Below are 12,877 nucleotides of genomic sequence, written 5' to 3'. Positions count from 1 at the left end.
ATGAGTTTTGTTGTTCAGCAAAAGAATGTGGTTCTTCTGGAACAATATTAGGATCTTCAAGGTTGATGACAGCCAATATTTATTTGAAATCCTGGGACAAAAATAGAACTTGCTTTAGTGAGGCTGGCAACCTTTTGATATCGCACACATCTCTGCATGTTACCGTTGGACTGACTAAAAGCCCCACTCCCCATAATAATAATAATAAAAATAAAAAAAAAAATATATATATATATATATATATATATATATATATATATATATTCATTCCAGGCTGTATTTTTTTCCAAAATAGAAATTATTTCTGTTTCAGAGGTCACTCTCACATTTTGCATATGCAGATGTGACTCAAGAAAATATTTTATATTTTGTTGTAACTTTGTGGAACAGTCTACCTCATCATGTGGTAAATGCTCTAAGTGTTATTACTTCAAAGGAATTCTATGATTATTTTATGGTGTTTCATTTTTATTGATTGATTTTAATATGATGTTTTATTACTTTTACTGTGCTGTTTATGAGTGTTATACGGTTATATTTATGAGTTGTACTATGATGCTCTTTTAAATGACAAATATGTCTGCTGTATTTTTATACACTTTTTATTAATAATTAATTATTACTGACCGTGATTTTTCACCACAGTTGCTTTTATCAATAATATTAGCAAGTTTTGTCCTGAATATGATTTAAAATCAACAAGAACATTCAGTGGGATAACTTGCTGAAGCCAGGGCAGAAAACGCAAGAAAACACGCAGAAACTGTCCTTTAAAAGCGCATCTGGTGTTATTATTGGCAGATGACCGGAAGTGAATTACTCCTACTCTTGCGGCAGAGTGGCTGAAATCTCAGGGTCGCAAGCTCACAAACAGAACTCAGTGGAACGAGATCTTGAGTTGGCATTCCATCTCTCTACTTCTATGGCAAAAACTACTAAACCATTTAGTTTTTGTTTGTTTTTGGGGTTTTTTAAACCTTGCAAGTGTAGGGTATGGACCAAATATGAAACCATTAACTTTTGGAGCAGATCCAGTTCATTAATATTTTGACAAATGCCCTATTTAGCAAAGTTGGAAAGGTGGATAAAAAAAAAAAAATCCTGCCCTCTTAATCCTCCAAAAGTTAATGGTTTCTTCCTTAGTCCATACCCCACACTTCCACAAAGTTTCAAGAAAATGAGTTCAGTAGCTTTTGTGGAATGCTGCTAACAGGCAGACAAATGGCACTAAAAACACTACTTCTTGGGTGGAAGTAATGAATGTACTTGAATATCTCTGTACTGTGTTGAAAATAATATTTCTGCCCTCTCGTCTGATTACATGATGTTTTCTTACTCCTGTTTTCCTCAACAGTCAGTGTGGGTGCGTAAAGGTCCACTGCGTTGGTGGAGAGACTGGAAACCTCAGCGTTGGATGGATGTGGGTGTTGCTCTGGAGCAGTCCACAAGGCCAGATGGCAGGAAGGACAGTATTTTCTTTGTCTACTACATCCAGTATGATGAGAAGAAGGTTGGTTCTGCTCTTCTCCACATCCGTTCTGAGGGTGAATGAAAAACATCGGGGCAAAAATAAACATTACTTCATGACTTTTACTAAAAACACAGGTGACGTGTGGGGTACCTCAGGGGTTTGTTCTGGGTCCACTGTTATTCTCTGTCTATATTGCACCTCTTGGTCAAATTATTGTTAGAAGTGTCATTAATTTTCACTGTTTCGCTAATGATACGCAGATCTATACTAGTGGCCACCCGTTCACTACCCTTACTAACTGGACAATAAACTTCAGATAAATCACTTCAGTGTAAGTGATTGCACAGCCTCATCACAGAGACTCATCTTGGCTTATAGCATGGAGATAATGTCTATAAGGCTACAGAAACTTGAGATTTCAACATGTACTGCACCATATCACAGTGCTATCTGGGTGCAGGTCCTGTCCATAGCAGTAAAGGCTTAAGCTGTAATGTATCACCAGTTACATCCTGTTTTCCAGTGCTCTCTACAGTAAACAACAGTCCTATACATAAAGCATTGGGGAAAGATCCCTCTCTCCCCACAGGAGGAAGGTAGGCGAGCATTAAAATCTAAATACCTTCTGCCCACCCTGTGGAATATGAAGGGTATTGATGGAAATTTTGAAACCTGTATCCCTGGGGGATGGTACTCACTGGTGGGCACAGCTAACAAAAAAGTTAGCTTTGATAACTGCTAATCTGCTAACTGAAAATTTTACTTTTATAACGCTAAACTGATAAAATGCTAAAAAAATGAGTGCAAGCTACAGCAACCGCTAACTTTTAGTATTGACTCCGGTACACTGTCAGCTACTGACAAGCCAATTTTGAGTTTAAGCACTGCCAACACTTCTGAGTAGAATCAAAGGCGATCACAAACCCAACACAAATGAATCAGCACTTCCGTCTATGGAATTTGACCCAAAATGCATAGAACACTGCCATCTACTGGATGGGAGTGTGAATAGCACCCAACTATCACACGGTCAATATTTGTTGCACAATCACACTTAAGAAACAGAATATTCAGTTTTGCAAATGGCTTTTTTTTAACAAATGAAAAAATGACATATTTACAAATACACATTTATTTGTAAAAAAAAAAAAACAATACACACGTTACAGTAACTTGTGTGTTGTTTTTATTTTTTAACAAATAAATAAACCAATGAACTAGTGATGGGAGGCTCATTTTCCCATAATTCCTTTTGGCATCTGTGAGTGTTAATGCTCAGACCTTCAGAATTACCGCATTACTTTAAAACTTAAAGATATGTGTGATATTTTCACTTTGTAAAAATGACAGTTGACATTAATATCAAACTGTCCGGAATTAGTTTGGTTTTAAAAATCAAACCATAAGTCAAAACTGCTTTGCTTTTGATACCTTCTGCCACACGTCTGGGGTCCTGTATGTTGAATGTAAATGACTTTTTTGTAGCAGTCTGGCAGCCAGCCTTCTGCTGGGGTAGGGTTGAGCTCAGCTCCTCACAGCTGCCTGACTGCTGCAAAACACATAACAGACAGGAACTAACATATATGATTTTTAGGGTTTACAAATGTTTTTGACCATTCGGCTTCACTAACTATGCCAGCAAAACAAAACGTTAGCGGACTAAAAGTTAGCGAAACTAAATTTAGTGGAAGCTAATTAATGATGGTCGAAGTAAAAGTTAATTTTGCTAATTAGCAGATTAGCAGAACTGTGTCCACCACTGATGGCACTGAACTGGAAGATGGTTACAGACAGAGTTGACAAACATTAGTAAGATGCCTGTTGTTGCAGGTAATTTATCATGTTACAAAACTGAAAACCTGGATGTCCTCTATTTGGTTTATTTTTGTTTGTTTGTTTGTTTTGTTTTTTACTTCTAAACGTGGAAAAGACTGAGATGATTATTATTATCAGCCTTGTCTAGACGCCCATATGATCATTGAAGATTATCTGGGTGATTTTATGAGTCAACATAAAGAAACCATTAAAGTCTTGACAGCATTGTTGATTGGTCTTTTGATCTGGATATTAAAGCAGTGACTACAGATGCGCTTTCTCATCGGTGTAACATTGCTGTGATTAGACTGATTCTTTCTATATGTTGCAATTATAGAGACATTCACTTATTTCGACACTGACGATCATCTCTGTGGGTCCTCGGCCTTTGAGAGGCACCTGTGAAGAGTTTAATGGGTCACAAGGTCTGTAGACAAAGGTGCTTGCTCATGCCAACATCTCTGAAAGAGCATGAAAGTCCAAGTTTTTAGAGTCCTGGTACTTTCCTTCTCAGTGTATGGTTGAGACTTGGATGCTAACCAGCAACCTAAGGTGACAACTACCATAGATGTTTTTGGTTCTTGGTCCCTGTCACACCTTGACGATTTAGTCTGCATATGCCAACGTATTAAAAATATGCTGAATACACTGGCGTACGCCAAATAAGTTATGGGTAAATTTTGTATAAGTTAAAAGCATGCTGCATGCTGATATACGTCATAGTACGGCAAGTTCATCGAAAAATTTTGATGCACAATTTTTATGCACAATATTTTCGATGCATGCCAGCATATGGCTCATACGTCCTGCATACATGGGCCATAAGTTATATGTAAGTTATGCGATTGTTGACACACGTTACTTGAAAGTTACTCACAAGCCAAAACACGCTGAGATAACGTCTAGCGTACCCAAAACTTATGAATAACTTGCTTTGAACCTACGTGTAACTTATATACAACACATATTGACGTATGTAGACATATTTGATGTGTTCTGGACAACCACAGAACTAACTGAACATGTCAGCTATCGTGTAATGGTGTACTGCACGTTTCCACAACAGGTATCAAAATAACCGACCCGTACCATACCATTTTTGGCACCCTTTGGCTGAGTTCCCAAAATTATGGACTGATTACAAAAAGGAGGCACTAATCCACTACTGTGCATTGATTGGCTCAACAATTGAAAACTACAGTCATACAAACAGTTCAGACGGTTTAAAGTATTAAAACGATTCACACACTGAGTCAATATAAAGCAAAGCCTTAATCTTATCCATTATGTCATTTCAGTGAGATTCAACATCACAGCCTGATAAAAACGTATCTACATAAAGCGTCCTTATTTTGGAAAACAACATCTGAAAATACTTTTGTTTCTTGTCGTGGCTGAAGAATTAGTGTTTCAAAAGCAGTCGTCCTGTCTGTTGCCGGTGCGTTTCGCAGCTTAAACCAGAGAACACCAGCACTTTGTCCCACAACAGGAAATTAACTTATTTTAAAAGTTGAGTCAGAGCGCATCATTCATTTACGTCGGTGTTTACCACAGGCAACAGTCAACTTCAGCGTTCTGCACATGATGAAAATAAATCCCATGATCCACCAAGACAAAAACAAAATAAAATTAAAAAAATGTTAAATTACACTATTTGGCCTCCGTGTGGAGGGGTGAGGCTGTGTAGGTGCACTCATTGATGTTCATGTCAACATCTACATGATCTGCCTACCAAACAAAAGCGTATTGCTGGTAGTGGATCACAAACCAAGCCAGACTTAACCTTTCTGACCTGTACCATACTGTGCCGTACCGACCCGGACTGCCTAATGGAAACAGGGCTGTCAGAATACGCTGGCTAAATCGTCATGGTGTGACAGGCCCATTAGAAAAAAGGAGATGAGGTGTATCACTTGCATTGTGATGGAATGTGTGTTTCAGGATTTTGGCCATGTGGCGCTTTTCTTTGGGCATGTTACACCACACAGGTTCCTCAGTGTTGAGGACCCCGGCTGCTGGAGAAAATCAAGGGGAGTTTGATAAATGATTATCTTCCACAAGTGGGGATGGATCAGTTATCTGCCTGGGTGGTTGATATGTGGGATCCGGAACTGGTCCATTGTGTGATAGATATGGCAGCATGTGGCACTAGCACATGCTTCCTTGAGTTTGTCTTTGGCTGGAATTGCCGATATCTCTTATCAGTCTTTAAATGTCAGCTCAGATGAATGCAGATTTCTCTCATTCTTTAATCTGTTTTTCTCAGTACCTTCATGTGTTTATAAGTGAAGTGACGGCGCTACTTCCGGTGCTCAGGGACTGCCACTATGCTTTCGCTGTGTACACGTCCCAGCGAACCAAACACAGATGGCCTCTGGTCCTAGCAGCACAAACGGAACAGGATATGAATGACTGGGTAACAGCTACACAGTAATACAACAAAACACAACTTTTGTTATAGTTTGGAATATTTAATGTTAGATTTAGGTAGGGTCTTAGCTGACTGTGTTTTTACTTTTTCAGTTGCATTTGCTGTCTGATTGTTGCTGTGAGTATCGAGGGATCAGAGGTCCCCCTTCCAGACAGGCCCTGTGGTCCACCACCTCTAAAGGAGACATCATGGTTCATGAGCCGTCCTTCTCGCTGGAGGCTCCAGTAAACACGCTACCCTGTGACCTTATGTGAGACTGACAGCTTGTTTCACTTCTCCCTCTTTCATCATTTGCACTAGGGTTCTTGTTCTTCTTCCAGTTTAACCCAAACTTTGCATGATCCACTATCGCACTGACACAGCTAACAATGCTAGCTTTTGTTAACATGCTAGTCTTGCTAACATGCTCAGGCATCATCCAGCTCTGTGTCACTAATATGCCAAATCCTCTAACACTGGGTGCTTCGCTGTGGTGATGCAGGTTCTGGCGGCAGGTCCCAGGTCACCTGCGCTACGTGGAGTCAAACAGTCTGGGGCTAGTGTGGGGCATCGGGTGGGATGGCACCGCCTGGGTCAGCGGGCGCTGTGAGCAGCAACCCACCACGGGTAAACATGCCCCCCTGTAGACATGTACATGTACAGATGCATAGGAAAAGTTCACAGGAAAATTCAAATTTACATCCTCTATGTACTGACTTATAATTATTATTTTTTTTCTACTATAAAACAAGCATAAAATGTCCCTTTCAGTCATGGACATTATACCATCAATTTATCCCCAATTTGGCTTGAATAACATCTGTAAGAGTTGCAGTAAACAACTTTTGTGGGACTATTAAATCCAAAGGTGGATTGTCTCTATCAAGATATTCAAATTATATTCAACTTTTCAGTGTACTAAACAGTGTTTCATCTCTTACAGCCCCATTTCCAATAAAGTTGGGATGTTGTGTAAAATATAAATTAAAAACAGAATACAATGACTTGCAAATCCTCTTCAACCTATAATCAATTGAATACACCACAAAGACAAAATATTTAATGTTCAAACTGATAAACTTTATTGTTTTTGTGCAGATATTTGCTCATTTTGAAATGGATACCTGCAACACGTTTCAAAAAAGGTTGGGATAGTGGTATGCTTACCACTGTGTTACATCACCTTTCCTTCTAACAACACTCAATAAGCATTTGGGAACTGAGGACACTAATTGTTGAAGCTTTGAAGGTGGAATTCTTTCCCATTCCTGCTTGATGTACGACTTCAGTTGTTCAACAGACCGGGGTCTCCGTTGTCGTATTTTGTGCTTCATAATACACCACACATTTTCAAAGGGCGACAGGTCTGGACTGCAGGCAGGCCAGTCTAGTACCCGCACCCTTTTACTATGAAGCCACGCTGTTGTAACACGTGCAGAATGTGGCTTGGCATTGTCTTGCTGGAATAAGCAGGGACATCCCTGAAAAAGATGTTGCTTGGATGGCAGCGCGTGCTGCTCCAAAATCTGGATGTACCTTTCAGCATTGATGGTGCCATCACAGATGTGTAAGTTGCCCATGCTATGGGCACTAACACACCTCCATACCATCACAGATGCTGGCTTTTGAACTTTGCGCTGGTAACAATCTGGATGGTCTTGTTCCTCATTTGTCCAAAGTAAACTACAGCCATGATTTCCAAAAACAATTTGAAATGTGGACTCATCAGACTACAGCACACTTTTGTGTCTGTCCATTTCAAATGAGCTCGGGCCCAGAGAAAGCGGTGGCGTTTCTGGATGTTGTTGATGTATGGCTTTCACTTTGCATGGTAGAGTTTGAACTTGCACTTGTAGATGTAGTGATGAACTGTGTTAACTGACAATGGTTCTCTGAAGTGTTCCTGAGCCCACGCGGTAAGATCCTTTACACAATGATGTCGGTTTTTAATGCAGTGTCGTCTGAGGGATCGAAGGTCACGGGCATTCAGTGTTGGTTTTCGGCCTTGCCGCTTACATGTAGAAAGTCCTTCAGATTCTCTGAATCTTCTGATTATATTATGGACTGTAGATGATGGAATCCCTAAATTCCTTGTAATTGAACGTTAAACATTTTTCTTAAACTGTTGGACTTTTTCACGCAGTTCACAAAGTGGTGATCCTCACCCCATCTTTGCTTGTGAATGGCTGAGTGTTTTGGGGATGCCCTTTTATACCCAATCATGACACTCACCTGTTTCCAATTAACCTGTTCACCTGTGGTGTTCTTTGAGCATTCATCAACTTTCCCAGTCTTTTGTTGCCACTGTCCCAGCTTTTTTGAAATGTGTTACAGGCATCAATTTCAAAATGAGCAAATAGTTGAACAAACACAAAAAGTCTATCAGTTTTAACATTAAATATCTTGTCTTTGTGGTGTATTCAGTTGAATATAGGTTGAAGAGGATTTGCAAATCGTATTCTATTTTTATTTACATTTCACACAACGTCCCAACTTCATTGGAATTGGGGTTGTACATCCTGAATTATGTGCCGTATTTTCAACCATATAAGCAACAGGGTTTTTTTTGTTGTTGTTGTTGGTTGTTTGTTTTACTAGTTTGAGAGATTGTGCAACTTATACTCTGGAAAATCATACATTTGTTAATAATAACTATAATAAGCACAACTTGCCAGGAATCAACACACTAAGAAAAAGAAATATGCATAATAAAAGTACAAGACAACAGTGCATAAAAATCCCAAATTAAGGACCTGATTAAAAACAAAATGGATCATGTTTTGATTGTAGTGTTTCCAGTGCTGTGGGGCAGCAGTCTGCATCTACATCCAGTATGTTGTCTGTCACATTTATTTGTCCATCTTGCTTATTTTTGGAATTTAAAAGTCCTTATGTTACGTAACAACACATGCTGTGGTGTGCACATGTGCTACACAAAGTTCCTGTCCATTGTTAAACTCACCCCCAGGGAAACACAGTGCTAAAAAGTGAGTTCCACATAAAGGAAAAACAAATGGTGACTTATAGTCCAGAAATACATTTACAGTAACGTCCATAAGTATTTGGACACAATTTTTGCAGTTTGTTTCTGTATATGACTGCAGTAGAATTGAATTGAAAGAATCAGGTTGGGGTTGAATTGTTGACTTTCATGTTTAATTCAAGGACAGACATACTTACATACATTTTCAACCACTTATCCGGGATCGGGTTGCGGGGGCAACAGCTCCGACAAGGGACCCCAAACTTCCCTTCCCCGGGCCACATTAACCACCTCTGACTGTGGGATCCCAAGGTGTTCCAAGGCTAGTGTGGAGACATAATCTCACCACCTAGTCTTGGGTCTTTCCCGGGGTCTCCTCCCAGCTGGACGTGCCTGGAACACCTCCCTAGGGAGGCGCCCAGGTGGCATCCTTACCAGATGCTCAAAAACCACCTGAGCTGGCTCCGTTCAACGTGAAGGAGCAGTGGCTCTACTCTGAGCTTCTCATGAATGACTGAGCTTCTCACCCTATCAGTAAGGGAAACACCAGTCTGTCTAGTTCTTTCTGTCATGACCCAAATCCTTATGACCATAGGTGAGAGTAGTAATGAAGATTGACCAGTAGCCCAGGAGCTTCGCCTTTTGGCACAGCTCCCTTTTCATCACAACAGTACAGTAGAGCAAATGCAATACCGCCCCTGCTGCGGCGATTCTCCAGCCAATCTCACGCTCCATTGTCCCTTCACTCATGAACAAGACCCCGAGGTACTTAAACTCCTTCACTATAGGGGCATGACCTCATTTCCTACCCAGAGTAGGCAATCCATCGGTTACCTTCTGAGAACCATGATCTCGGATTTGGAGGTGCTGATCCTCATCCCAGCCACGTTACACTTGGCTGCAAACTGATCCAGTGAGTGTTGGAGGTCACAGGTTGATGAAGCCAACAGGGCCACATCATCTGCAAAAAGCAGTGATGGGACTCAGACCCCACCAAACTGGAAACCCTCCTCCCCCGACTATGCCTCGATATCCTGTCCATGAATATCACAAACAGGATTGGTGACCAGGCGCAGCCCTGGCAGAGGCCAACCCCGGCAGAGGCCAACCCCCACCGGAAATGAGTCCGAGTTCCTACTGATGACCCGAACACAGCTCTCGCTTCCATGTGAGAGCGAAGAACTGGTCGGTTGTTCCACAGCCAGGACAGAACCTACACTGTTCCTTTGCAATCCGAGGTTTGAGTATCGACCGATACCTCTTTCCAGTTCAAGAAGTTTAACAAATATATGTTTTACAGTGAACTTGTGTCTGTTGCGCCACCATTTATACAGCTTCATGGTGGAGACAAAGGATGGTTTTGTTAAAAAGAAAACATGAGGTTTCAGCTCATTTGCCAGAAGGCACATGAGAGCCTCAAACCTAGACTTATGTTGTCTTGTCTGAAAATGGAATTGTGAGATTTTGTTTAAAAAGTGGGTATAATGGTTCATACATTTTGGTACTTTAACATTTCCCATAATCCCCATGGCAGCCCCCTGTGCTTCCCAGAATGCACAGCGGCACATGCAGAGTTCTGCCGTCTCACAGCGCATGCAAACACTGGCAAAGCGACGATGTGGATGGCATTGATCCAGCAAGTTCACGTGCGATGATGACACGTTCTTCCAAGTTGAGAGGGTTATCTAGAGGAGGTGTAGCACCTGTGATAAACTCCTGCCAATGTTGTATTATTGTTCATACTTTACTACAACTCCTGGCAAAAATTATGGAATCACTGGCCTCGGAGGATGTTCATTCACTTGTTTAATTTTGTAGAAAAAAACAGATCACAGACATGACACAAAACTAAAGTCATTTCAAATGGCAACTTTCTGGCTTTAAGAAACACTATAAGAAATCAGGAAAAAAAAATTGTGGCAGTCAGTAACGGTTACTTTTTTAGACCAAGCAGAGGGAAAAAAATATGGAATCACTCAATTCTGAGGAAAAAGTTATGGAATCATGAAAAACAAAAGAACGCTCCAACACATCACTAGTATTTTGTTGCACCACCTCTGGCTTTTATAACAGCTTGCAGTCTCTGAGGCATGGACTTGAAGAGTACTGTTTGTCACTCATTATCAATCTGGCTCCAACTTTCTCTGATTGCTCTTGCCAGATCAGCTTTGCAGGTTGGAGCCTTGTCATGGACCATTTTCTTCAACTTCCACCAAAGATTTTCAATTGGATTAAGATCCGGACTATTTGCAGCCCATGACATTGACCCTATGTGTCTTTTTGCAAGGAATGTTTTCACAGTTTTTGCTGTATGGCAAGATGCATTATCATCTTGAAAAATGATTTCATCATCCCCAAACATCCTTTCAATTGATGGGATAAGAAAAGTGTCCAAAATATCAACGTAAACTTATGCATTTATTGATGATGTAATTACAGCCATCTCCCCAGTGCCTGACATGCAGCCCCATATCATCAATGACTGTGGAAATTTACATGTTCTCTTCAGGCAGTCATCTTTATAAATCTCATTGGAACGGCACCAAACAAAAGTTCCAGCATCATCACCTTGCCCAATGCAGATTCGAGATTCATCACTGAATATGACTTTCATCCAGTCATCCACAGTCCACGATTGCTTTTCCTTAGCCCATTGTAACCTTGTTTTTTCTGTTTAGGTGTTAATGATGGCTTTCGTTTAGCTTTTCTGTATGTAAATCCCATTTCCTTTAGGCGGTTTCTTACAGTTTGGTCACAGACGTTGACTCCAGTTTCCTCCCATTCGTTCATTTGTTTTGTTGTGCATTTTCGATTTTTGAGACATATTGCTTTAAGTTTTCTGTCTTGACGCTTTGATGTCTTCCTTGGTCTACCAGTATGTTTGCCTTTAACAACCTTCCCATGTTGTTTGTATTTGGTCCAGAGTTTAGACACAGCTGACTGTGAACAACCAACATCTTTTGCAACATTGCGTGATGATTTACCCTCTTTTAAGAGTTTGATAATCCTCTCCTTTGTTTCAATTGACATCTCTCGTGTTGGAGCCATGATTCATGTCAGTCCACTTGGTGCAACAGCTCTCCAAGGTGTGATCACTCCTTTTTAGATGCAGACTAACAAGCAGATCTAGATTTGATGCAGGTGTTAGTTTTGGGGATGAAAATCTACAGGGTGATTCCATAATTTATTCCTCAGAATTGAGTGAGTCCATATTTTTTTTCCCCCTCTGCTTGGTCTAAAAAAGTAACCGTTACTGACTGCCACAATTATTTTTCCTGATTTCTTATAGTGTTTCTTAAAGCCAGAAAGTTGCCATTTGAAATGACTTTAGTTTTGTGTCATGTCTGTGATCTGCTTTTTTTCTACAAAATTAAACAACTGAATGAACATCCTCCGAGGCCGGTGATTCCATAATTATTGCCAGGGGTTGTATGTTTTTTTTACAGTGTGAGTGCTGAGCTCCTAACATTGGAACTCTGCTGAAACCGACCTCTCGTGTGAGTCACGGGCCGCGACTGGCGCGAGATTCACAACTGCAAAACATTGAATATCTTTGTTAAAATGATACACACATTACAAGCATGTCTGTAATTTAATTTCATATTCCATTGTGGTGGAGTACAGTGACAAAATTTTAAAAACTCTGACTGTTCAAGTACTTGTGGACCTGAATAATATGTTGCTGAAACCAGTAACACAGGTCAGCCGTTCATTTTCAGTGTTTAAGATTTTTTTTTTTACGAATCAACAATTTGTTACCATATGATTATTTGCTTATTTTATGCAATTCACAGACTTTTCACTGTTTGTAGGAACTTACCGCTGACACATTTTATGGACTAAGCTTTTGAGCATCTCAAGCCCTGGTCACACCGAATAATCAAGTCATGAATAATGAGCCACGTATGGATTTGTCAGAAATTTCAGTGATTATTCGAATAATGAGCCACATATATGATGTTCTTCTGAAGGAATTGCAGGAAACAGATGTTAAAAAGGGAGAGGGCTTTCTCAGAGTAGAACCTGCTCTGTTGCACATAGCCTGTCCTGTCCTTGTAGTCGCCAGGTACTCTGATAATGGGCTTCCAACAGCCTCGTACTCACCACTAACATGTCTCTAACATCCTTGTTTGTCCTCGTAGTACCTCGTGCACAAATCGCCCCATGCTATTTTTGGTAAATTTTGAATTTCTTGAAA

General features: G+C 40.4%; 1 protein-coding gene across 4 annotated transcripts in view; it reads left to right on the top strand.

Annotated features, from left to right (window-relative positions):
- tecpr1b (tectonin beta-propeller repeat containing 1b) overlaps positions 1–12,877 on the top strand; it is a 70,523-nt gene that overhangs the window by 50,457 nt on the left and 7,189 nt on the right. For all 4 annotated transcript variants that reach the window (XR_004565617.1, XM_034190345.1, XM_034190346.1 and 1 more), the window contains exons 13-16: positions 1,355–1,510; positions 5,553–5,702; positions 5,810–5,967; positions 6,199–6,323. Coding sequence is in view for 3 of the 4 variants with exons in the window: in XM_034190345.1 (XP_034046236.1) it covers positions 1,355–1,510; positions 5,553–5,702; positions 5,810–5,967; positions 6,199–6,323 (589 nt within the window). In the remaining variant the exon portion in view is untranslated. The remainder of the gene's footprint in view (positions 1–1,354; positions 1,511–5,552; positions 5,703–5,809; positions 5,968–6,198; positions 6,324–12,877) is intronic.

Source organism: Thalassophryne amazonica, chromosome 16, assembly GCF_902500255.1.
Source record: "Thalassophryne amazonica chromosome 16, fThaAma1.1, whole genome shotgun sequence".
Lineage (NCBI taxonomy): Eukaryota > Metazoa > Chordata > Actinopteri > Batrachoidiformes > Batrachoididae > Thalassophryne > Thalassophryne amazonica.
The sequence above is the reverse complement of the archived record's forward strand: the minus strand, read 5'-3'. Positions and strand labels throughout refer to the sequence as shown.